The sequence below is a fragment of the Heterodontus francisci genome, unplaced genomic scaffold (genome assembly GCF_036365525.1).
Source record: "Heterodontus francisci isolate sHetFra1 unplaced genomic scaffold, sHetFra1.hap1 HAP1_SCAFFOLD_419, whole genome shotgun sequence".
Taxonomy (NCBI): Eukaryota; Metazoa; Chordata; class Chondrichthyes; order Heterodontiformes; family Heterodontidae; genus Heterodontus; species Heterodontus francisci.
This window is the reverse complement of record NW_027140453.1, coordinates 1110922-1138749: the sequence shown is the minus strand read 5'-3', so window position 1 is coordinate 1138749 and position 27828 is coordinate 1110922. Positions and strand designations below refer to the sequence as shown.

At 43.3% G+C, this 27828-nt stretch overlaps 1 gene segment (V, D, J or C); it reads right to left on the bottom strand.

Annotated features, from left to right (window-relative positions):
- Window positions 1-4686: 4686 nt before the first annotated feature.
- On the bottom strand, window positions 4687-27020 carry LOC137359855 (T-cell receptor beta-1 chain C region-like). The segment is given in 5 exon segments: window positions 4687-5515; window positions 6461-6567; window positions 7934-7954; window positions 8275-8625; window positions 26939-27020. Coding segments are annotated over 5 exon segments (561 nt in total).
- Window positions 27021-27828: the final 808 nt, after the last annotated feature.

Sequence of the window (27828 nt, the reverse complement as noted above, 5' to 3'; positions counted from 1 at the left end):
AGAATGTCTATTGCACCATCTCTCTTTCTCTCTGTTTCTCTGAATCTATCTATCTATCTATCTATCTATCTATCTATCTATCTATCTATCTATCTGTCTGCCTGTCTATCTGTCTGTCTATCTATCTATCTGTCTCCCTACCTATCTGTCTGTCTATGGCTATCTAATTATCTGTCTGTCTACCTATTTCACTCTCTATATAGAATCTTTATCCATCAATATTTATCTACAAATCTATCTGTTGATCCCTCTGTCTATCTATTCTCTAAACCACCTGTAGAACTCCCAATTCATTTCTTTCACTCTCTCTATCCAGTTATTTATCTATCTGTCTAGCCATCTCTCTATCAATCTGTCTATCTATTTCTCTATCTATTGATCCCTTTATCCAACTGTATCTCTATCTATCTTATATGCCTATATATATATCTATACCTGCATTGCTCGATCTTTCTATTTAGTTCTCTATCATTATCTACCCACATATCACTCTATCTATCTATTGCTCTCTCCATCCATCACTTTCTTTCTTTATATCCAACTATCGACCTATCCATTTATTCCAACAGTTCATCTATCCATTTATTCATAACTTTCTTTAACTAACTATTTACCCAACACTCTGTCTATCTATTGATACCTCTATCCATCTATTTCGTTATATCCATCTATCTCTTCATCTCGATTTCTCTCCCTGTATCTCCCTCTCTATCTATTGATATCTCTATCTATTGACTTTTCTGTCCATCTATATCTCCTATATGTCTATATAGGTCTACATGATCTGATATGATATGCCTATATATGTCTCTAGAGATCGATCTTTCTATCTAACGCCCTATCTCTCTATTAGTATCTATCTATCTACCACTTTATCAATTGATGTCTCCATACAACTCTCTTTATATCTATCAATAGCTTTCTATATTTATATCTATCTATCAATCCCTTTCTATCTATCAGTCAATCCTTGTCTATCTATCCATCTAACTCTCTATCCGTCTATCCATCTATCTATCTATTTTTCTGTACACCAGATTGACATTGGACTCTCATTGACAGGACCTGCATATAAGATCACAGACAGCAGGTGGCAGCAGAGATCAACATTTCATCCAATTCCATCATCCTGAGCTCAAGTGAGAAAGACAGGATGGAGGAAGGACAGGGGGCAGGAAAAAAGAAAGTTTGTTTGGGTGAAAAAGGGGGAAAAAAGAGATTGAAAGAACGTGACGAGAAAAGAGAGAAGAACTGCAAGAGAAATCCAAGGAAGGAGAAGAGTTTAGGAAAAAGGGGGCGGGAAGGAATGAGAAAGTAGAGAAAGAAAAAGAGAAGGGAAAGAAAATGGAGAGAAGAAATCAGAACAAGAAAGAAAGACAGAGAGGAAGAGAGATAGAGAGAAAGAAAGATAAACAATGAAGGAGAGGAGTAGATTGAAAGGAATGACAAAAGATAGAAAATTGGTCGATACAATAACAGAAAGTTTGATTGGATGAAATAAAAAAATTGATGGAAGAGAAGAATTAAAGAAAGGATAAAAGAGTGATGGGGAGGAAGAAAGATAATTAAAATAAGGAACTGAAGACTGAAAGCATAACTAAATGAATGATATAAAAATGCTGAAGAAGGAAATTCAGCTGCAATAGGCATCACAGACTTTGCTGCACTGACCCAGCAGCCACATTTCCTCTGCATGGAGGGGGCAGGTGCACGGGGCCCAGAGACAGCGTCTCACCCAGTAGGAAATGAGACAAACATGGGCTCAATCTGCCAGCCTCTGAGCGGAGAGCACAGCAACAATAACAGGTGGCACTTTCCGTTAAACCACAGGGTGAAACTCGGGCGCAATGACCTACTTTACAAACCGTGCAGCGCGCCTGCATGCAGAAAGCTGAGCTGCACCATTTGAAAGTTCACATCCCACGGCCTCCGTTTGATATCTTTCCGTGCAGCTGCACAATGTTATTTTCCAGCTCCAGTCTTGTTTTGAGTTAATATTTTCCGGAGGAAATGACACTGTAACCGAATTTTAAAGTCACAGCTCATTATCGCTCCGGTTCACTCAAGCAGACAATCACTTTAACAAGCCAAATCTTTACCCCCATACAGTATGTAAGATTTCAGTGAACGTTTGGCCGACTCTGCTCTGTCTCATTGATATTTTCCAGTGTTACTGCTGAAATTTTGCATTTAGGGTTGTTTTTTTTATATATGGAGAATTGGAACGGGGAGTGAGCAAGTACTGGGAAAAAAGGGGAAGGGATGTGATTCGAGACCAGATTGTGTGTGTGAGAGAAAGAGCTAGGGAGAGCTGGGGAGAGAGACAAAGAGAGAGAGAGGGTGAGGGGAAGAGGGGGCAAGGGAGCGAGAGAGAGAGATAAACAAACAGAGGGGGCAAGATATGGAGAGAGAGAAAGACAGAGGGAAAGAGAGGGGAAGGGATGGAGAGAGAGAAAGACAGAGGGAAAGAGAAGGGAAGCGATGGAGAGAGAGAAAGACAGAGGGAAAGAGAGGGGAAGGGATGGAGAGAGACAAATAGACAGACAGGATAGAATATGGAGAGAAAGACAGGCAGCGAGAGAGAGAGAGAGAGGGTTACAGAGAGACAGAAAGGCAGACAATGAAAAATACTGAGGAGTCAGCAACTTGGAAAACGGTAAGCGAGGTGATAGAGAGAGAGGGGGAGGGGAGAGAGAGAGACAAACATGGTGAGTGATGGGGAATTAAGCAGGCAGCGCACAGAAAGAGGAAGAAATGAGATAGAAAGGAAAAGAGGTAGGGGAATGGCTGTATAAGAGATACAGAGAGAAAGAAGGGATAAATGAAAGATACAGGGAGAGAAAAATAGAAAGAGAGAGGGAGAATGATAGTGGGGAATAGAAAAGGAGAGAAAGATGCAGGGCATAGAGAAAGGCAGGGGACGTATAGAGACAGAGAACTGGTGAGATAGAGAGACCAGGAGCTAGAATCGTGGGTAGATAGAACTGACAAAAAAGAGTTTCCGATTACCAAAAATGCAACGCTTGTAGCCTTCTAAAGCTGGTTTAAAGATTGACTCGATATCTACGTACATCAATCAGCCTGATAATGAAGGTATCTTTCAATGTCTGTAGCCAGTGAGAATGGGTTCATATTCCTGAGATGCAGGTCAGTGTGCACTGTTAGCCATCAGGAAAGAATGAACAGGCTGGGACACTTTTCTGTTGAATGAAGAAAGCTGAGGGGTGACCTGATAGACGTCTTTAGGCTTACGAAGGGGTTTGATAGGGGAGATGGGGCCATAAATATAAGACACATCACTATTGAATCCAATCAGGAGAGACTTCTTTACCCAGAGAGTGGTGGGAACGTGGAACTCGCTACCACTTTAAGAAGAATAGCATCGATGCCTTTAAGGGGAAGTTGGGAAAGCACTTGAAAGAGAACGGAATGGAAGGAGATGTGCTGGGGTGAGATGAAGCGTGGGTGGGAGGAGGCTCATGTGGAGCTGAAACACTGGCATGGACCAGACGGGCTGAATGGTCTGTTTCTGTGCTGAAATCTCTATGGAGCTGGGGTGCAGTTCAGACAAGGTCTCACTGAATGGCAGAACAGATGCGAGGATCAAAATGGCCCCCCTCTTGTTCCTAGGTTTCTTTGAACACAGCCTGGGTCTGGTGCAGTTAAACACAGAGGTGACTGGCTCGATCCCTCCCCAACAGTATCGCTCAGTAACCCCATAGGGCAGAAGGGAGACAGCAACCACCTGTCATTACCCATCTCCCACGTGGACAATCCCTTGGCGACTGTGAGCGCCATTGCCCGCTCAGAGCAAACCATTTACAAAGGAGGGGTGCAGCGTCCTGGGTGCCAAAGCCGGGGATGAAATTGCCCAAATCTAGAACAGTCTGGTAAAGCACTCATCGGTGAAATTGCTTGGAAGGACAGCATTGTGGTAGGAATGGGCTGGGCTCATAATCCCAAGATATGAGTTCAAATCCCATCATGGTCGCTGGGGAATTTCAAATCAGCTAATTAGCTCAAAATGTGCAATAAATAGCTAACATCAGCAATGGCGACCTTGAAACTGCGAGAGATTTGTATCAAACTCCATCTGGTTAACTCATGTTCTTTTGGGGTGGAAATCTGCAGCCGTTACCCGGCCTGGCCTACATGCAACTCCAGACCCACAGCAATGTGGTTGACTCATAACCGCTCTCTGAAATGGCCTAGAAAGACATTCATTTGTATTCAGGAAAGTAGTTCATCGACACCTTCTCAGTGGCTGTCAGGGATGGGTTACACATAGCAACAGGGAAACAGGAGACTATTTAGCCCACTCGAAGCTGCCACGTAGAGCGAGGAAGCGATTCTGCCCTCTCACGCCTGTTGCATAGAATTGGGTGGAGGAGGTCATTCAAACCAGGAGAGCCTGTTGCATTGCAACAGGAGGAGTCCAATTCAGCCCCTCGAGCCTATTACATAGGCATAGTGTGAGGAGTCCATTAAACCCCGGCACATGTTCCGCCATTCAATTAGATCATGGAAGATCTGCACACCAACCCTATTTCCCCATCTTTGCTCAATATCCCTTGATCCCGTTACCCAATAAAATTAATCTAATGTCTACCTGCATATTTTAATGTTGTTTGGAAATGTTGTGCCAAGCGCGTGGGGTAAAACTGAAATAATAGTGGAGAGAAACGGTTTTCTTTGTCGAAATATTCTATTTATTTCTTAACCAGTGAACAAGAAAAGAAAAAAAATATAGAAGATCACAAGCGAGCTGTCGATACTGGATCCACTGAGAACCCCACGACAAATAATGGACAATTATGAGCGCATTTTCCATCTGCAATCGATGAGGTGTCTGATACAAATAGTAATAACATTTTTGCATTAACAGAAAAGGGAAAAAAGACATTAATAGTTGCACTAAACAGAACTTGAAGTTACAATTTGTTTACTACTGCTTAATATTATACACAGCTTTACTAGAATTGCACGGAATGAGGGACTTAAGTTTCATGGAGAGATCAGCAAAGCTGGAATTGATCGCCTTGGCATTAACAACTGGCTTTTTCAAAGAGCTAGCACTTGCACGATGGGCCAAGTGGCCTCCTTTCGTCCTGTAAGGTTGTATGTTTCTTTATAACGTTTCAAACAACACAGACTAACAATTAATAAACAGACAAAATAAACTGGAAAAAAAGTTTGCACGTTTCTCAAAGCTTCACCTACTGAGACAACAGGAATTTAATACATTGACGAGAATATGAAAGGACTTATTCGAGTGGAAAAGACAGACTGGGGCTTAAAATTTCCTCTGTTCGTTTCCCGCAGTGGTGATGGGTATTTAGGGTTGTCCGCCAAAGTTACGCGAGTACAGCGGGAGTGGTTTAGACGAAATTCACCCCCGAGATATTCACAATAATCGTATTTTCTCTCCCCTTGCTCCCTCGTGTGTTCTGCTGCTTATCCATCTTTTGAGTTCATTAATTTGCGACGATCAGTCAAACCTTTTGCTGTAAGACGTCTGGTATATGATAAAAAAAAGAGGGAGTTATTATCGTCATGGAATTATGGACTGATACAGAACAGAAGGAGGCCATTCGTCCCGCGTGCCTATACTGGCATTTTGAAAGAGCTGTCCAATTAGTCCCATTTCACAGTTCTTTCCCCTATAGCCCTGAGACTATTCCCTCCCCCACTACCTCCACCCCCTCAAACAAGTATTCATCCAATTCCCTCTTGAAAGTTACTACTGAATCAGCTTCCACCGCCCTTTCAGCCAGTGCATTCTCAACCACAACAACTCGCTGGCTCAAAATATATTTCTCACCTGCCCCTCTGCTCCCTTGGCTAATCACCTTACAGCTGTGTCCTTGGTTGGGCAATCCTGCTGCCTCTTTGAAGCTGTTACCCCATTCGCTGTCCTATCCAAACCCTTCATCATTGTGCACACCTCTATTAAATCTCTCCTTAACCTTCCCTGATCCAAGGAGAACAATCCCAACTTCCGTATTCTCCTCACATCACTGAGGTCCCTCAACACTGTTACCGTTCAAGTAAATCGCCCCTTCACCCTCTCCAATGACTCGACATCACTGTCCTGACCAGATCATCATGTGCATGAATAATCGAGACGAACCATGCACATGCTCTTTCCTGCTCATGCATTCCTAACCTTGCATATAAAGTCTTGTAAAGTTACAATAAGTTCAATTATTTTCCAAGGGAAATTCCAGAACATTGACAATTGTGTTCAAATGGATTAAATTGGTTGGTTAGTGTTGTGGGCGCAGGAATGAATGGAAAGTGAATTGGTGTATTCCATCTGCGTGCAATAGGAATGCAAAACTAGGGCTCGTGAATATCGGATAGTCACTCGTAATTTCAGTCTGGAATTCAGGAGAAACTTCTTTACCCAGTTTCACCATGACAATACCTATGTTAAGAACTTCAGTAATTTTAATCTTACCTTAGTTTTCCAAGCAATTGTTGAGATGAAAATTGCATAAAAGATGCTTTTGCAGATGAGGATCAGGTATGTCAGTTTTGCTGTTGCCATGCTTTGGATTTTCGCCTCTGTAAAATAAATGTAACAGGAAATGTTGCAATCTCTGTTCTCTCAAGGCAAGAAATGCTACTGCGTGAAAATGTAATGTGTGTCAGTGAAGGAGCCCAATGTAAGGGTCGAGCTGCGAAAGCAGAACTGATCTCCCTTTGACGCAAGGAGCCCTGGGGTATTCCTTACTACAAATGGAGTTCAGCAATATGGCCGATCTGAATTGGGGCCGCTGTAACTTATGTGTCAGCTATGGCTCACGTATGTATCAGCTCTAGCTGAGTGGGTAACGCTCTCCTGTCTGAGTCGTACGATTGTGGGTTCATGCCCCAGTCCAAAGACATGAACCCCATAATCCAGACTGACTCTCCCAGTGCCAGCAGACAGCGTGTGTGCTGCACTGCAACTTTGGAGGAACCTTCTTTGAGATGATGTGTTAAACTAATTTAACCTCTGGGAAGTGGAACTGTCCCTCTTATCTCCACGCCAGATTCACACTATCAACTCCCAAGGAATTGTACGTTTTAAGACAGGTGTACACAGCTCCCTCCCCTCCCATCCCCAGGCGTCCCCTCTCCCTCATCACAGGGCAACATATTTCCCTGAGGTCGTGAACCCAAGAGGACCGTGAGGTTATATCATTCGACTAGGCTGGTCTCGAAATTCCAACGGCCTTTCCCTCCCAGAGGAGTTTTCTCATAAACTCGTTGTGCATGATAGTATGTATAACTGTAAAACTACAGCTTGGAAATGTTGAAATGAGTATATACATGAAATGTCTGACACAGTAATAATTCCAGAATTATTGGTGAATATTTTTTGAGTCATGGAGTCATTACAGCACGGAAAGAGGTCATTCGGCCCATCGAGTCCATGCAGGATCTCTACAGAGCAATCCAATCAGTCCAGCTCTCCCCTTCCATCTCCATTGCCCTGCAAGTTAATTACCCTCAACAGTCCGTCCAGTTTCCTTATGAAATCATTCATTATCGCCATTTCCACCACCCTCGTAGACAGTGACTTCCAGGTCATTACCACTCGCTGCATAAAACACTTCTGCCTCACATCCCCCCCCAGTGCATCTTTTTCCCAAAGCCTGAAAACTGTGACCCCCCCCCCACAGTCCTTATGCCAGCAACTCATGGGGACAACTTTTCTTTGTCTACCTATTGTAAACCTGTCATAATCTTGTACAACTCTGTCAAATAGCCCCTCAATCTCCTTTCCTCCAAGGAGAACAACCCAGGTTCTCCAATGTAACTTTGTAGCTAAAATTCCTCATCTCTGGAACCATTGTGGTAAATCTCCTCTGCACCCTCTCAAGGACCTTCACCTCCTTTACAAAGTGTGGAGACCAGATACAGATAGAAGCAGATAGATATTCACCTTTACTTATACCGCACATTTCTGGGAAAAGAAAGAAAAATCAATAAACATTCAGCATCAGAATATTTTATGAAATCACTGTGTAAATGTAGATTATCACAATTGAGTCCCGCACTGTACTCTAATATATTGAGAGTCATTTTAATTGAGTGTTTAACCATATCTTCCCCTTTGCACTACAATATTGTTCTATTTCATGAATTATTTAATTATTTATTGACTTACTGATACATCTACTTGCTTATTCGTACTTTCATAAGAGCACAGGTACTATATAAATGCAACTTTCTGATTTCTTTGAAGCTGAAATAAAATGGTATTGGTCTCACTAGTGTGCTTACCTGCTTTGACAGCTAATGTTGAACTGCTTGTTGTAGGCACTGATTCGTTAGTGTAGAGATCTACTCTGCACTCAACGTTCTTGGACCGAGCCCAATCTAGGGCGTCGAATCTCAGCCGGCTGCTGATGCTGTAAGATGTATTTTCTTTTGATAGGATGGCATTGAGATCAGTGTGAATGTTCGTGTCATTGGCATCTTTCTCCTTGCCATCGACAAGCCAGTGGATCTTGATGTTGTCGGGGTAGAAGTCGCTTACGAGGCAGACCACAGTGGCTTTTTTCTTTTCTCTAATCTCTTCGGGAGAGGGCTCAAAGACAGTAACTTTGGCAGGCCTAATCGTATCGTTTTCGCCTGCAGGAAAAGTAAATGGAGAGAATATGGATGAGTATGAAACCCGTCTTGAGAATTTTAAACCACCAAACAATATCAACCTTTCAATTCTAGCCAGAGCAGTTAATTTTGTGCCAACTCCAGAATAAACCTCTCTGTTTCCCGAACACCGATCAGTCATAAAACGTAGAATCAGTTTGCAACCTCGACCTGCTTTTGTACATTTTAACCCAAAGTGGCAGAAACTGATCATCTCAACCTCTTAGTCATTGAGTGAAGTACAAGTCTGTCTCACTATGAAAGAGGTTCTCCTGTCTATCTGAAAAGTGTTACCCTGAACTCTGGGCCAGCCTGTTCTCAATAACCAGGCTATCACTCACCTTGTCCCATTATCTAGAGCCCTTTCCTATCAGGGAAGTTATGGGGAACATTTCTAAAGCTCTGGTTCGGAAACAACTAGAGTTTTGCAGCCACTTCTGATCACCACATTTGAGGAAGGTTGTGAGTGTCCTTGAAAGGGTTCAGAGGATATTTAACAGAATGGTTCCAGGGATGAAGGATTTTAGCTACAAGGTTAGGTTGGAGAAGCTGGGATTGTTCTGCTTGGAACAAAGGAGATTGAGGGGAGATTTGATGGCAGCGTACAAGATTATGACGGATTTAGATAAGGTAGACAAAGAAATGCGTCACCTATTAGTTGTTGGTGCAAGGACCAGAAGAGACAGATTTCTGGTGCTGTGCAAAAGATGCAGGGGGATGTGAGGAGGGACACTTTTATGCCACGTGTGGTAATGACCTGGAACTCGCTGCCTACAAGGGTGGTGGAAGCGGAGACAATGAATGATTTCAGAAGGAAATTGGATGGACACTTGAGGCAAATTAACTTGCAGGGCCACAGGGATAGAGCGAGGGAGTGGGACTGATTGGATTGCCAGACAGAGAGCTGGCATGGACTCGATGGGCGGAATGGCCCCCCTGTGTGCTGCATTATGATTCTAATCCTACTCTTGTCTCTTCCCCCAAATGTAATATTTAATAATTAGTGCTACCATAAACTCACACATGAAAGGAGGGGACCATTCGGCCTGTTGTGTGAATTCCAGCTCTTTGGTAGAACTAGCCAATTAATCCTACTCCCCACCCTGTTCTTCTCACATAACCCAGTAAACTATGTACCTTCAAACTCTCTCTATTTCCCTTTTGAAAGCTACTATTGAAGTGAAGCTACTATTGAATCTGCTTTCAGCACCATGTCAGGCATTACATTCCAAATCACAACAACTCGCTGTTTAAACAAAATATTTCCTCATCCCCCTTTTTTTTGCCAACGACCTTAAATCTGTGTCCTTCTGGTTACCGAACCTCCTCCCACTGGAAAAAAAGGTTTCTCCCTTTTAACTCTATCAAAAGCCTTCCTGAGTTTCAGCACCTCAATTAAAATTTTCCCTGTACCTTCTCTGCTCCAAGGAGAACAATCCCAGCTTCTACAATCTCTTCACGATATCTGAAGTGCCTCAACTCTGGAACCATTCCAGTCAATCTACTCTGCATTCTCTCTGGGGACTTAACCTGTTTTCCAAAGGGTGGCACCAGGATGGAATACAATGCTGCTACTGAGGCCTAAACAGTGTTTTATAAATGTTCATGATAACAGCTTTGCTTTTGCCCTCTGTGCCTCTGTTTACAGAGCCAAAAGGATTCAGTGTGCATTTTGATAGCCTTTTGAACCTGCCCTGCCACCTTCATAGATTTATGAACATACATCCCCCTGGTTTCTCTGTTCCTGCACCCAATTTAAAATTGTACCGTTTGAGAAACAATGTATTGGCTCAAAGAAAATAAGGGGAGTGTGTCCGAGCCAATATTTATCCCTCATTCAGCACTTCACATCCACCATTTCCGGTTATCTGGTCATTTAGTGCAATGATGCTTGTGGGATCTTGCTGTGCGCATTTTGGCTGAAACCTTTCCCTACATTACAACAGTGACTACACTCCACAGTCAGTTCTTTAACTCTAAAGCTCTATGAGCGTAATATTGCGAAAGAAATACCTGAACAGGTTTGGGTTTACAGTCAAGACTCTGTGAGAATGCCATGAATATTAAAATGATACAATCATTAACATAATGACTGATGCCTAATTTTGTTACATTTTTGTTCTGAATATTGAACCAATGGAGATTTCAGGAGACTCCTCTTCACCCAGAGAATAGTGAGAATGTGGAATTCGCTTTTTTTTTTGACTCGGAGGTAAGAGTGTCACCACTGTGTAACTTCACTGAAATACTTAAACCCAAGCTGTATTTTGAGATCTGGTCTCTTTCTCAACCAGTTGAGCTGCAATTGACAGATGCAGTTTGACAATGGTGCGTCTTTACCAAGCACTCGTTCGTTTGGTACCTTTGCTGCAATACACGAAAGTGCCTTGCGCACGTTGCTGTCCAAAATCTGCCTGTTTGCAAAGGGGCTGAACGCAAGTTTAATTTTGGTCTTAACAATTGTACTTTTATTGGGACTTCCTCCCTCCGGGATTCACCACGCTGTTGTTTGTCTTCAATTAATTTTCCCTTTATATTTTGTCTGCTTTTCCTGGTTACTTGCGAATGTGTCTTTATTTTAAGAATAAGTTTAATAAAACAACACTGATCTCCCCTTCGCCTTCTCTGCTCCAAGGAGAACAATCCCAGCTTCTCCCATTTCTAAACACAAGTGAAACCTCCCCATGTCTGGTACCATTCTAGTAAACATCTTCTGCACCCTCTCTATGGCCTTGACATCCTTCCTAAAGTGTGTTCGCCACGAATTGGTCACAATACTCCAGGCGAGGCCTACCTGGTGATTAATAACAACAAAAAATTGCATTTAACTAGCACCGTTGATGCAGTGAAAAATCACACCATCAGAGCAACTCAGACAGCAACTTGATACCGTGTTATCGAAGTAGATATTAGGGACAGGTGACCTGTCAAAGAAGTAGGTTCTAAGATACTTCTCAAAGAAGGAGAGAGGGAGAGAAGCAGAGGTGTATAAGGAGGGAATTCCAGGGTTTAGGGCTCAGGCAGCTGAAGGCACAGCCGCCAATGGTGGGTTCGAGGGAGGGCAGGATGCACAAGAGGCCAGAATTGGAGGAGCACAGAGAAATCATCAGGGTTTCTTTTAGGTCCAGAGGAAGTTACAGAAATAAGGAGCCACCGCCTCACTGACAGAACAATGCACGAATCCCGCGTAAATGTCCCCTACACGTGAAATGAATCCTCGTGTTCATCTGCTAAAATCCCTCCCCACAATTAGAGAACTGCATCCGTATAACAACAGCAGACTTCTGTCCATCCATCATTAACTGAGACCTCTTGTACTGTCAGCTACTCACCCGAAACGCTTAGCTTCGTGCCCCCTCCAGAATACTGTTCATATCCTGAAGCACCATGCTACAACCCTACACTAAAACTAACAAGAGTGTCTCTCCCCTCCAGATGGATGGAGTTGGTGCTGGGGATTTTACATCGAAATTCATTGAAATTGCAACAATCTAACCAAAGTTCTATATAAGTTTCATGTAACTTCTGTGCTTTGGAATGCTAGCTAATCCCCTGCAAAGGAAGCCCTGTGCTATGCTTGCTGTTATTATTGGATATTAGTCAATATTAAAGATGCAGACAAGTACTATGTCGCACTGCATCAGGGGATACCAATTAGAATTAAGCCTTCAGGTTGCTCAATCTTCTGCGAACACCCAGAGCTTCTTGCTGCTTCACCATAACCCTACATTTGTTCGCCTTCAAGTATGCATCAAATGCATTGTTTGAGCTATTTTCAGGCAGTGCATTCCACATCACAACAATTGGCTGTGTAAAAGCAAATACTCATCTCCCTCTTTGTTTCTTTTGCCAATCACAAATCTGTTCTCTTTGCTTACCGACTCTTCTCCCAGCAGAAATGAGTTATTCTTATTTACTCTATTACAAACCATATGATTTTGGACATTTTGAATATGATATTAATTCTCACCTTAACCTTCTCTTCTCTAAGGAGAACAACCCCAGTTTCTCCAGTATCTCCACACAATTGAAGTCATTCATCCCTGGTACCACACTGGCAAATCTTCTTTAACCTTCTCTGCTCCAAGGAGAACAATATTCAGCTTTTCCAGTCTCTCTACAAAGCTGAAATCCTTTCTCCCTGGTATCAATCCTCCCACCACCACTTAATCTTCTCTGCTTTATCCTACTTGTTTTCAGAATACATCTTGCTGAAATATTGCGAAATAAATATAATAATTATTACGATAATTTGGTAATAAGTGGGGCAACGAGGGAAATCTGGGTAGCAGGGTCAGACATACAGCACTGTGCAGTTATGTACTGGAGTGCAATGCCATGGGTAAATATGCAACTAACTTAATTGACGCACTCAAAACGTTACATTTTTTAAAACTTACCCAACACTGTTAATTTGGAACCGGGGCCAAAATGAAAGTTAGTAGTTACATCCACAATGCTACATTCCGATCAGAAAACTAGGATTGCCTAACAGTTCCCGTAGACTGCCAATGCAGTAGCTTGTTCCCTATATTTATTTAGTATGCCAAGAAAGCAAGTAGTGAAATTGTTAAACTGTTTGGACATTGCCAAGTACCTCTCACTTTGAATTCTGATTTGAAATAGTGTTTCAGCATAAATGTAAGTCAATTCCTTATGCACTCAATTTAGTTATTTTCTTGAAGGAAGACTAGGTGAGTTTGCCATTTAGTATCTAATCTTCTACAACCTTGACTAGATCTAGTCTTTGTTTATTACATTCAATCATTTTTGTTGGGTCAGTGTGTTAAAGGTTATGGAACCAAAGACGGTAGCTGGAGCTAAGATAAAACTCAGCCATGATTTAAGTGAATGGTGTAAGAGGCTCAAGGGATGAATGGTCCTTTGTGGCTTCTTGTGTTTGATTGGAGTCCTTTCAAAATCGTTGACTCGGGTTTGCATCTGTTATAAACTCGACAGTGGCCCTTCCTGAGTTCAGCCTTTAAGATAATCACTACTAGTTGAGCCTTGCCTCTCTGCTTTTACATTGGTGAAGATTAATGCTTTTACATTGACCACTGGGGGGACACATCGCTCGGTTTTACATACCCAGAACTGTTAATCTTGTCCCATCGCCAAAGCGGAGAGGTGTGCTGTTTCCAGAACACAGTGTTACAAAGCAGTATTAAAACTGCTGGGGACCAATGATTACACGATACTTCATCGAATGCTCTGACACCTTTGAACAATTATAATTCAACCAATTGCAATGTGTAGATTTGTCTGTCCTTTTCTCCACCATTCCATTTTAAAGCAGAGAAATTATGGTAAAATTTGCTTAGACGTTCTTGGAGCTCTGTGCACAGTTCTGGTCTCCATATCCCTCGGTTAGACCACACTTGGATCACTGTGCACAGTTCTCGTCTTCATACATATTTACCTATCAGGAAAGACTGAATAGCCTTTATGATAGATAAGAGAAGGCTTAGAGGTGACCTGAAAGAGGCGTCTAAGATTATGAAAGGGTTGGGGGGTTCCAGAGGGTAGACACAGAGAAGTCTGGTAACGTTGTCTTTGCAAAATTGTGCATCTTGGGATACAAATTTACTCAAGTTTTCCAGTATGTGGCCAGGTTTGTGAGTTTTGGCAGAATTACGAAGCAATGAATGAACACTTAGAGGGAATTAAATTTGAATATTGAGATCTATTCTTGTTCACCTACCTAGAACGTAATCCCAGAGCCAAAGTAAGAGATCGAGGTCCCAGCTGCACACAATATCACAGGCCAGTTGTAAAACTACCAGGGCCCTCAGTTACGCCTGAGCTGGAGTCTCGTGCCCAATTCAGGGCACCACACTTTTGGAAGGATGTCAAGGTCTTGGAGAGCGTGCAGAGAGAGATTTACTGGAATGGTCCTAGAAATGAGGGACTCAGTTATGTGGACAGACTGGAGAAGGTGGGATTGTTCTCCCAGAGAAGGTGAAGGAGAGATTTAATAGTTGATTTCAAAGCCACGAAGGGCTTTGTTAGAGTCAGTAGGGGGAGACTGATTCCACAGGCCGGAGATTTCACAACCAGAGAACATAGATTTAAGGCAATTGGCAAAAGATCCAGATGTTTATTGAGGGGCCATTTCTTTACACAACGACTTGTTATGATATGGAATGCATTACCTGAAAATGTGATAGATACTGATTGCATATTGAACTTCAAAAAAGAATTGGAGCATAGTTCAAAAAGGCGAAAATTGCAGGGCTGTATAGAAAGAAAAGGGGTGAGGGAGGCGAATTGGAGAACATTTCCCAACAGCCGACTCGAGTAAGATGGGCCGAGTGGTATTCTTGTGTCCAACATGCATACTTGTCGAATTATTTCCATCAACTGTTTTTTTTAGAAGTCTGTCCCATTATCAACAGTGAGCATTCATTCCAGAAGATCACTGTTTCAGGACGTTAATCATAACAAGCTGAACAAACTCTGTTTCAGAATGGGATTGAATTTTATACGGATGAAGGCAAAGCACAATCTTCTAAAACAAAATCGAAGCGGTCATTTTTATTAATTAGTGTGAGGTTAACAATTTTATGCGGCAACAGCTCAGAATTGTTGACTTAATTTTGGCTGCAAGCCCATAAAGTATGGATTGACAAAAGTATTAGGGTCATGTCTTTCCAGCCATGTCTATCCTGGATTCTACTCCACCCAATAACCCTCCTGAGAAAAGAGCCTGAGGAATGTCTCCCAATTCCAAAACAATTCAGCCAATCACAAGAAGGCATTTCCAACATAACATTCTACGTTGGACAACCCAATGCACTTCTCTGTCGGTTTAATGTCACACAGCATTTTCTATATTTTTGAAAGGATAATAAGATTGTCGATGTGCTGGTTGATAATTCGAAAACTGGACACTAATGGGAAACTACAGAATATGATGATAGACTATCCCTTCTTCTTTCTTTTCTTTCTTTTGGGCCTACTTATCTCGAGAGACAATGGATACGCGCCTGGAGGTGGTCAGTGGTTTGTCAAGCAGCGCCTGGAGTGGCTATAAAGGCCAATTCTGGAGTGACAGGCTCTTCCACAGGTGCTGCAGAGAAATTTGTTTGTCGGGGCTGTTGCACAGTTGGCTGTCCCCTTGCGCCTCTGTCTTTTTTCCTGCCAACTACTAAGTCTCTTCGACTCGCCACAATTTAGCCCTGTCTTTATGGCTGCCCGCCAGCTCTGGCGAACGCTGGCAACTGACTCCCACGACTTGTGATCAATGTCACACGATTTCATGTCGCGTTTGCAGACGTCTTTATAGCGGAGACATGGACAGCCAGTGGGTCTGATACCAGTGGCGAGCTCGCTGTACAATGTGTCTTTGGGGATCCTGCCATCTTCCATGCGGCTCACATGGCCAAGCCATCTCAAGCGCCGCTGACTCAGTAGTGTGTATAAGCTGGGAGTGTTGGCCGCTTCAAGGACTAGTTAGACAAACAAAGTCTTTAACATTTACATACCCAAAACTGTGAGCTTGGTCCCTTGGCCAAAATATAATGGTTCGGTCTTTCCATAACACAGTGTTACACTCCCATTACAAAACTATTACCCTCCAGACAACCTATTGCACCAGGAGGCGGCCATTCAGCCCCTCTATCCTGCTCCTCTATTCAAAGGCTGATCTGTACCTCACTTCATTTACCATTCTGATCTCGATATCCCTCGATAACCTCCCCAAACAAAGTTATTTCCATCTCAATTTTGTCAGGTCTAATCGCCCTCCAGGATTCACAGCTTTTTGTTGAAGAGGGAGTTCCAGAGATCTTTTACAATCAATTATTATCATGTACTTTTACTACGGATTCCTCTGCGAGAGGTGAAATCAGAGGGTTTTCCATCAAAATATCTGATGTTCGACATCCCAGTACGGCTTTAGTTTCACATAAAAAGCTACAATGAGATTCTTAATATTCCCATTGATAACTAGAATAATGGAGAGTTGTGGGCAATCACAGAATATAACAATAGACCAACAAATGGCTTTATCAAGTTTGACTATCCCAGTAGATAGTGAATGGAACAATTTAACAATAGTGTTACTCTAAAAGAGAAGCAAATTAATCTCTTTTAAAGGCAGGCTGGAGATTGGGTCAAATCATTAACTAAACCCTCGCCACTCCCCATTGGAGGCAACATAATAGCAATTAAACTGTAAAATGAATACAATGCTGAAACCGTTCACCTACCGAAAACTACTAACTTGGTCCCATCGCCAAAAGTATAATCGTAGTTATTTGAGCACAGTGATGCCTGTCAGTGTTAAAACTCCCATCAAGTTAGAAATGCTAAAATGCACCGTCTTCGAAATGATGTACTCAAATTGTAGATTTACATACTATTAATGTGTGATGTAAAGACAGCGGCAATGCACCCTAGATATTGGACAGGAGAACAAAAGGTTAGTTATAGGGCCTGGTGGAGGTTACAGAGACAGCGAGATTTGTCGGGATTGGAGGATGTTACAGGGATAAGGAGAGTTATAGAGGCTGGAGGCGGTTACAGGGATAGGGAGGTTTGTAGGGGCCGGAGGACGTTGCAGGGACAGGGAGACAGCGAGGCCTTGGGGTGAGTTGAAAACAAAGGTGAAAGATGTTTAAACCAAGATATTGCAGGTCCGGCTGCCAATATAAATCGGCGAGGTGATCCTGTGACCGAGAACATGATGTATTTTAGAGCATCTAATTTCGTCTGAGAATCTCAGGGATCCTCATTAACGAAAACAACAAAAGCTTCAGTTCTGTGCTCACCTAAAACAATCAATTTTGTCCCGTCACCGAAGTAATACAGAGTATTTCCTGTACACAATGTTACATGACAATAGTATAACTACAGGTCGAAGAGCAATGAAGCTGGTGCACTGATGCAAAACCTCACACAGAATGCACTGGAGATTTGACTCTTTATGTTAAGGGCATTATAATGTTAATTAGAAAATCATTGTGAGGAATAGAAAGGGAAGTTCGTTACTCAGATAGTGGTAATAATGTGGAATGCACTACCACAGGGAATGGGTTGAGATGGATTTTGGAGATGCTTTCAAGGAGTAAATTGGAAAAAGACATGGGAGAGAAAGGAATAGAAGATTAGATGATGTAAGGGTGAGAGGAGGCTCGTGTGCAGTTTCACCACTGGCTTGCTGACACACTGTAAATTCTATATAATTAAATGTAATTATGATGTTTTATTTCACTCATTCTGGGGGAAGAACGATGACAGCATTTTTTGGAAACAAATAATCTGCCCTCTGAGAAAACGGTTCACAAATCTGCAACTCCCTCCCTGACAGGACTGCGGAAAGACCTACACCCCATTGAGTGCAGGGGCGATGGTTGCAAAGTGATAATGTCACTGTGCTAGTAATGTTCTGGTTCAAATCCCGGGGGTAGCTAGAGGAATTAAACTTCAACTGATAAATGAAAGTCTGGTTTAACTGCATGAAACTATCGTCAATTGTCAGAAAACCCCGCCTGTTGTCATATAAGTGACTTCAGACTTCAGTTGACTCTCAACTGCCTTCTGAAACAGCAAACCACCCAGTCCAAGAGCAATTAGGGTTGGGCAGAAAAACTTGGCCTTGCCAGCGACGCCCATATCTGATGAAAAAAAATGAGCTAGCAGACCACTCAGAGGGCAATTATGGATGGGCAATAAATTCTGGTCCACATGCCACGAACGAATTAAAAAAATGTATTTCCCTGTGCATCTTAGTATTTTCCATCTATTCTGCCTTTTATGCACATTGGAAATGCTGCCTGAAATTTTTTTGTTATTTGTCAATGCAACATTTCAGTTGCAAACTGAAACTCAGAAACAGCGTGAGCTACAATCATTTTTTTTTCAAAGAACGTCCAACTCACCCAACACAGTCAGTTTTGTCCCGTCACCGAAGAAATACTCGTAGCTTCCAGAACACAGTGTTTCAGCCCTGTTACTAAACTATACTGGTCCCTGAAAGGTTGCCGAATATTTGAGTGAATAATACAGCTCTTGTTTGTTTGTCCATGATCAGCTAAATGGGAGAAATTTTCCCTTCTTTAAACACAGATCCAGTTCAAGAATCAGTCTTTCTCCTTCTCTCTCTCTCTGTCTCTGTTTGTGTCTTAAATGCATTGGAAAAATGTCTTTCACCAATGAACCCGGAGCCTTAAACATCTTTCCGACCATTTCAGACAACATGCATTCTCAGAATTGGCCTAACATTCCTGGACTCACCTGTCACAACTAACTTGGTACCGCTTCCGAAGTAATATTGATTGCCAGAACACAGTGAGAGACCCTTGTAACAAAACCTCAGAAGGCGAGGTGCAGGTCTTGCCTATATCACACTTGGACCCTGTCCTCGAAAGGGTTTGTAGATCACATCTCCTTAATTTATATATCTCCTAATTTATATTTGTGGCTCAATGAACAAGCTCATAGAATCATAGAAATATGCAGCGCAGAAGGGGAGACCATTCGGCCCGAAGGTCCTGTGCTGACTTTATGAAAGAGTTTTCCCATAGTCCAGTATATTTCCCTTCGAGTATCTATCCAATTCCCATTTGAAAGTCACGACTGAACCAACTTCCACCACCATTTCAGATGTGCCTTCCCGATCACAGTAACTACCTCTGTGGGAGAATGTCTCTTCATCCCGCCTCTGGTCCTTTTTGTTAATTGCCTCAAAACCTGTGTCCTCTGGTTACCGACCCTTCTACCAATGGAGACAGTTTCTGATTATTAACTCGATCCAAAACCTTCATTAATTTGAACACCTCTATTCTATCTCCCTTTAACCTTCTCTGTTTAAAGGAGAACAAGCCCAGGTTCTCCAGTCTCTACAACTATCTGAGGTCCCTCATCTCTGGTACAATTCTGGTGAATCATTTCTGCTCCCAATCTAAGGCCTCGACATCCTTCATAAAGTGTGGTACCGAGAACTGAACACAATACTCCAGCTGGGACCGAACCAGTGATTTGTAAATGTTAATCCTCACTTCCTTACTCAACTCCTCGTGAATCTTTAATCAATGATGGTGCGTTCCAGAATCATCAACTGGTCATTTCAAACATCTTGTCTCTTTTTTTAACCTAGCTCTCTCTCTATCTCACTCCTCGCATTAAACTGATAGAGTAACATTAGGGGCAGTGGTAGGCCATTCAGAGTCTGCTTTTTCAGATAGCTATCACTTGTTGATTTCCACACACACAATCGGTCATTGTTAAGAAACGGATGTCACCTGAATAGGAAATATGATTAGCGTTATCTTCATATATTAATCTTGTAAATTTCAATCAGACTATACCATATCAGACCGTGCGGAATGATTCTCACTGACGCCACGTTAATCAGTTACCTAAAACCACGAGGTTTGTGCCATCGCCAAATGTGTAGTCATTGTTCCCTGACACAATGTTACACAGTTGTAACAAAGCTAGGGAATCTTTAACTCTCTACACGCCGGTTAATTAAGCACAGTTGCATCATTTTGTATTGGGTGGCATTCATTACCCCGCCCTTTCCCTCTTTACCTCTGTTTGTCATTTCTTTTGTCTTTGTCTCTACCTCTCCAAACTTTTTCTCTCTAATTCTCTGTCCCCTTTTGCCTGCATTTTGCTCCCAATCTGTCTCTCTGTAGATATGGTTTGCCTCCCTAGCCTTCCTCCATTTCCACCTCGCCATTCCCCTATGTTTATTTGTTTTAACTCTTGCTTCGCTACTCTTTGTTTTTTTCTAAAGTTTACGTTCTCTCCCCTTTCTTCAAACTGATGGGAGCAAACCGGCCGACAGTTTTAATACTTACTGAGACCACTGATATGTTTCAACAAATATCTCACTCACCCAGGACTGTTAACTTAGTGCCGTCTCCAAAATATGATAGCTGGGTATTTCCTGCACCCACATCATCATGTCACAACACGAAAACATTCCTCAATAGCGCCCTGCCAGTTTTCAGTGTCCATCTCATTAATATTTGATATTGCCCTTTGACTAACATGAGCTGACCATACAACAAAGTACACGCATAAAATAACCGGGTGGGGAGGTGGGGGAGAGGGGGCTTGACCATTAAAGCTAGCAACATTCACAGTACCGTCTATCTATCCATCTGTGAATATGTTAGATGTCCACAGATACAGTGCTTATAATACTGGAAGATTTTACATGGAGTTGTTCATAGTTATTAATTAACTTCTACACACAAGTTGGGGACCAGATAGCTCAGGTGCCGAACGTGCCAGTTAGAAAAATGCTTACAGAACGGATTCATTTCTCACCGTGTCTGGGGAAGGCAAGGGGAAGCCTCCTCATAGACACTCCTCCCCATTCATGCTCCTCTCTCCTGCTGGTGAAAAGGAGCAGAGAGCCAGTCCATCAGATGACCACCAGCCTGCACAGACAAGATGAACCCAGCATCCCTAGCTTCATTGAATGAAAGTCTAACTCACCCAATACTGTTAGAGCCGAACGTTCTCCAAAATGTAAAGGCTGGTAGCTCCCGCCTGCACTATACTAAACAACAGTACCAAAGAACACACCTTTGGATAGACATATACACCGACAGAAAAGTAGCTACGTCGATAGATAAACATAAAGATGGATACACAGACCGATACATTATGGATGATGGAACAATAGATGTTTATATAGACGGTAACGTACCTAAAACAGTTAACTTGGTACCAGCTCCGAAGTAGTAAATATCAGAAGAGCACAGAGCTAAATCCCTGCATCAAAACCTCTCACCTCTCTCTGATTCATGTCCTGAAGGAGCCTTTCACAACTAGAAAGAACCTCCCGGAGTATTGGCACAAAGGAACATAGAAATGCTGTCGCTGGAGTAGGCCATTCAGCCCATCGAGCTTGTTCCGACATTCAGTGAGGTCATGACTCATCTGTATTGTAACCCCATCAGCCTGTTTGTGTTCCAAACCCTTTTCCTAACAAGGCTCTATCATTCTCAGATTGGGAAGTGACAATTGACCCTGTGGCCTCAGCAGTTTCATAGGGGAGAGAGGCCCAGATTTCCACCACCGTTTGTTCAGTTATGTCCTTTCTGGCATCACCCCTGAACGGCCAAGCTTTAATGTTAAGCTAATGCTCCCCTCCACCCTCACCCTTGTTCTGGGCTCTGACACCCGCGTAAATTGCAGCTCTATCTGCCCTATCGAATCCTCTCATTATCTTAAACACATCAGTTGGATCAATCCTTAATCTCCAATGCTCAACATCTCTAAGCAACCTGCCCCCACAATTTAATTCCGGCATGATTCTGGTAAATGAGGAAAGATCATTCGCAATCTGCCCTGGACTTTCAGCTCACGTTTCCCAGGCCGTTCAATGTGCATTCTACACCCAGTCTCCATTCACAAATTTAAAAAATCCCTTTTGATATTTCTCATCCATTTAAACGCTTCAGGTTAATGGGGAATACATCAAATCATATCGACACTTCAGCACCGAACCAGGCCATTCAGCCCACTACATCCTAGCCGATTAAATGCTACACATTATCCTTCTCACACCCTCTTCATCTCACCCCATCAATAGGTCCTTTTATTCCTTTCTCCCCCATATGTTTATCCAGCTTCCCTCTTAAATACATCTCTGCTATTCGCCTCAGCCCACTCCCTGTGGTAGCGAGGTCCACATTCTCGCCACTCTCTGGTTGAAAAGGCTTCTCCTGAATTCCATATTGGATTTATTAGTAACTGTCTTATATTGATGGTCCCCTGGTTCTGGTCTCCCCAACAAGTAGAATCATCTTGCCTCTGTCATAATTTTAAATACCTCGATCAGGTTATTCCCTTCAGCCTTCTCTTTTCTAGAGAAAACAGCACCAGCCTCTTCATTCTTTCCTGTGGTTATATCCTCTCAGTTTTGGGAGCTCACTTGTAAATATGTTTTGTTTTGCTCTATCCAGAGCCTCTGCTTTTTTAATCATATGCAGTCCATAACGGCATACTGAAGAATTGAATCTGACAGTTTTCGTTCTGTGCCTGTGTCCTCTTGTTCTGTTCTCATTTGCAGCTGCAATTGCTGTTTACACTGTTTATTTTAGAGACCCTACCTTATGTCCCCACTCAAACCCCTTTCCATCCAGTGACGTGAATTCAGCAGTTGTAGGTCTCCCTTTGGCAGCTCAAGAGTCGAAATCAATTCACCAAATTCCCATATTTTCACTCCCTGGACCACCCCACGTGAATTCCCAAATTGAATTAACTTTTCCAGCATTAGGAATGCATTCACTCACCTAAAACCACCAGTTTGGTCCCATCTCCGAAATATGCTTCTCTAGCATTACACAATGGTATGGGGCTGTCGCAAAATCCCCCTCTAGTCTAGATTGTTAAGTCTATTCCATTGAAGTTCTGACTGTTTCAATGGCCCGTAAAGGGTGTTGGAACAGGGGGACAGGAGGTGGCTGTTCAGCCCTTCGAGCCTCTTCCACCATGCAGTTAGATCAGGGTTGTTCTGAATCTTAACTCCATCATCCCACCTTGGTTCTGTAACTGTCAATACTTCTGTTTAACAAAAATCTAACAATCTTGAATTTGAACTTATCAATCGACGCCCAGCCTCAACAGCATATTATTTTGTTGTGGGGGGTGCGGGGAGAGTTCCTGATATCACCCCTGAACGGCTCGAATTTAAATTGTTCTGGACTCCCCCCAACCTGAAGAAGCAGTTTCTCTCTATCGATCCAACACCTCAAGCACCTCGATTATATCAGCCCTTTAATGATCTCGATTCAAGGGACTGTCAGCTTAGTCTGAGTAACCAAGTCCTCATGATTTAACCCCTTTCTGCATCTAATATCTGAACTTACTCCCCGCATATAAACCTAGATGTTGATCTGATAGGAAGAACAGAGTCCCTTACCGAAAACTGTTAACTTGGTCCCGTCGCCGAAGTAAGCTATGTTTCCTGCACAGTGGCCTAAACCCAGTCATGAACTGGCCCGGGAACTGTTACCCTTGCAGCTGAACGGGTCTGTGCCGGGCGGTTTACCGTGGAACACATCACCAAGCGGGTGTCCCGTTGGACTGGTCTTTGCGAACCAGAAGGAAGGGCCAGTGTCGTCCCGGGGAGAGAAACACCGCGCCAAAGTGACAAACGGATGCTTGTGGCAGGAGGGAAATTAGGCGCAATTCTCGGCGGTCATGAGACAGATCTAACCGGCTGCCTAACTCGTTAAACTGTCCGGGGAGGAGGGGGGGGGGCAGTAAGCTTGGAATGCACACAGCTAGACATGAAGGTAGAGAGAACAAAAGACCCCTTTATCTTACCTAACACCGTCAGTTTGGTGCCGGTCCCGAAATTGAGTGGTGCTGTTGTCGCACATCAGCAAATCATGTTACACGAACCCGGTCGAAAACAGTTTGCTAAAAGTGACCTGCTCAGCATTTAGGAAGCACTGGTCAAGACAATCAGGACACACAAAGCAGCTTACAGCCAATGAAGCAGTTTGTTTAGGAAGTGGTCACCACAGGGAGACAGAGCAACTGATATTGGACCAAGGAAGTCCCATCAAACAGCAGTGAAATTAATGAGCAGATCATTGTGATGTTGGTTGAGGGATCAATATTGGTCCCAAGACACCGGGGTGGTGTTTCAGGGGTAAAAGAGTAACCAGTTTTCACACAAATAACACAGTTATTCTCTTTTCCAGAGGAATGCTCTAGGTTATAAAGCTGGACCATTCTGAGGCATCTACAAGATTGAAAGGGCCCAGCTCCCGCCATAATCCAGAGGAGATGTTTATTCGTTTACTCTGTTGCCACTGCTCTTCTGCTGATCTTCCTCGAGGTGTGTAGAGCGAGGTTTTTGTACGGAGGCTGCATTGGATTCTATCACAGTGTCCCCCCTGTCCCCACGGTGATAGACACTCATACAAAAAAGAACGCGAATTTTGCAAGGCCCTGCTTCTTCAAAGACTCCCGAGGGCTTCACTTGGTGAAGTCAGTTTAGATTGAGCTGCTGAAAGTTTTTTAGTCCTTTGGACCATAATTAAAGGCCGTTCATTCCGTCTCAAAACTGTTAGCAGGAACTGGAGGTGGCCATTCCGCCCCTTCTCAGCCTGCTACACAGGTGCAGCAAGAGGCCATTCAGCCCCTCTAGACCTTGTTACACAGGAAGAAGAGGAGGCCCATTCAGCCCCTCTTGAGCTGCTTACACAGTAACAGGCCCATTCATCCACTCAAGCCTCCTTCCTTTCCTCTACTTCCTTCCTTCCTTCCTTCCCTTCCGTCCTTCCGTCCTTCCTCCCTTCCTTCCTTTCATGGTTTTTTTCTTGCTTGCTTTCTCTCTTGCTTTCTCTCTCTCCATTCCATCTCTCTGTTGCACCCCTTCTCCCCTTCCCCCTCCCCCATCCCTTACCCGCTTCATGATCCGCATTCTCTCTTGTACAACGTGCAGGACCTCAGGACATACCGGCCACGGGACCTCAAACAGAAGCCACTTACTCTAGACAGTAAATCGTTCACACTGCTATCTCTTATCTTATCACTCAGAGAGACCCATGTTTGCCAAACTAGTGCAAGTTTCCCAGGTGTCGTGTTGATGTGTGCGGTGCTGTTATCATTCCTGCAGATCTCATTGCACACCAACCCCCATCGCCATGCACCTGACATCAGGGAGAAAGGAATAGAAGTTTAGATGGAGTAGGGTGGGGGTGGGGAGAGGAGGCTCGTGTTCAGTATCACCACTGGCTTGATGACACATTTCTGGGGGGATTCGAGCAATGTTTGAAAATGAATAATCCGCCCTCTGAGAAAATGGGTCAAAAAAGGAACTCCTTCCTTAACAACACTGTGGAAATACCTAAAACACATTGAACGCAGGCGTGACGCCAGCAAAATGATAATGTTGCTGGGCTAGTAATCCTGCAGCCCGGGCTAGTGTTCTGGTTGTGTGAATTCAAATGGCCGCAGATGGGATTTAAATTCAGCTGATTCATAAAAATCTGTCAGGGTGCCATGAAACTGTCGTCGATTGTCATAAAAACCCATCTACCATCTTCTATGGGACTGCAAACCTGCAGCATGCAGTTGACTGTTAACTGCCCTCTGAAATTGCAAAGCACTCAGTTCAAGGGCAATTAGGGATGGGCAACAAATGTTGGCCTTGCCATCGATGCCCACATCCCATGACAAGAATAAAAACATGGCCTAACAAACCACTCAGAAGGCAATTATGGGTGGGCAATAAATGCATCCCAGCACGAATTAACAATGACTTTTCCTGTTCATTTTTGTCTGTATTTTGCTCCCAATCTGTGCCTCTCTGCATATGGTTGCCTCCCTAGCCTTCTTCCACTCTCCACCTCGCCTTTCCTCTATGTTTAATTGTTTTAACCTTTGCTTCTTTACTGTAATGCTTACTGTTTATTTTTCCAAATTTCATGTTCTCTCCCCTTTCTTCAAACGGAAGGGAGCAAACTGCCCAACAATTTCAGTGCTGATTGAGGCCACTGATATATTTCGACACAGTGGCGCAGTGGTTAGCACCGCAGCCTCACAGCTCCAGGGACCCGGGTTCGATTCCGGGTACTGCCTGTGTGGAGTTTGCAAGTTCTCCCTGTGTCTGCGTGGGTTTTCTCCGGGTGCTCCGGTTTCCTCCCACAAGCCAAAAGACTTGCAGGTTGATAGGTAAATTGGCCATTATAAATTGTCACTAGTATAGGTAGGTGGTAGGGAAATATAGGGACAGGTGGGGATGTTTGGTAGGAATATGGGTTAGTGTAGGATTAGTATAAATGGGTGGTTGATGTTCGGCACAGACTCGGTGGGCCGAAGGGCCTGTTTCAGTGCTGTATCTCTAATCTAATATTCTACTCACCCAGGACCGTTAACTTCGTGGCATCTCCAAAATATGATGGATGGTTACTTCCTGCTCCCACATCACCATGTCACAACATTACTCAACAGTGTCCTGCTTATTTGCATTGTCCCGATCATTAATATTTGATATGGGCCTTTGAGTGACATAGGCCAAAGTAAACTCATAAACTAACCAGGGTGTTTGGCAATTAAAACTAGCAACATTCCCAATACTGGCTCTGCATCAATGTATGGACCAGTTCGTCAGATGTCCACAGAAACAGCTCTGACAATATTGGAAAATTTTACTTGGAGTTCGTCATAATTATTAAGTAAGTTGTGCATGTAGGATGGGGACCTATTAGTTCAGTTAGCTAGATGGTTCACGTGTGATTCAGAGCAAGGTCAACAGCAGGGGTTCAGTTATCGTCTTGTTCTGACGAAAGTAACGGGAAACCGCCTTACCTACCTTTTTCCCTTGTCATTCTCATCTCTCCTGCTGGAGAAAAGGAGCACAGAGCCATGGACAGAACATCTGCATGACACAGGCAATATGAAACCAGCCATCCTGGCTTAATCGAATAAACATGTAACTCACCCAAAACTGTTAGAGTCCAGCCTTCCCCAAAATGTAGAGTCTGGATGTTCCCGCCTACACTATACTAAACAACAGTACCAAAACACAGCGTTGGGTAGACAGGTACAGTCTCAAACAAGTAATGTATCTATATCTAAACACAAAGATGGATGCACAGATACATTGTGGATCGATCGAACAATGGATATTTGCACATTTATGTAGATGGGATATTACCTAAAACTTAGATCCAGTTCCGATTCAGCAGAGCAAAACCTAGATCCCTGAATAAAACCTCTCAACTCTCTGTGGTTCTATCCCAAGAGAGCCTTTCACAACAATGGAGAACCGACAAGTACAGGAATATTGGCTGACAGCAGCACGAGAGCATAAATTGACCGTTCAGCCCTTCGAGTAGGATCCGACATGCAAAAAGATCATGTATCTTCGTATCGTCAAGGTGGATGGAAAGAAAGGTGCAGAGCTGAGTGGTTAAGTGCACAGCTCTCAATGGTGGATTGATGGAAATCGGACAGTCCAGAATTTCAGGATCACAAAGATCTCGGAGAGTTGTAGAGGCTGGAGGAGGTTACAGAGATAGGAAGGGTTGTCGGGGCTGGAGGAGGTTACAGAGATAGGGAGGGATGTAGGGGCATGGAGGAGGTTATAGACATAGGGAGGGTTGTCGGGACTGGAGGTGGTTACAGACATAGAGAGGGTTGTAAGGGACTGGAGGAGGTTACAGGGATAGGGAGGGTTGTAGGGTGCTGGAGGAGGTTGAG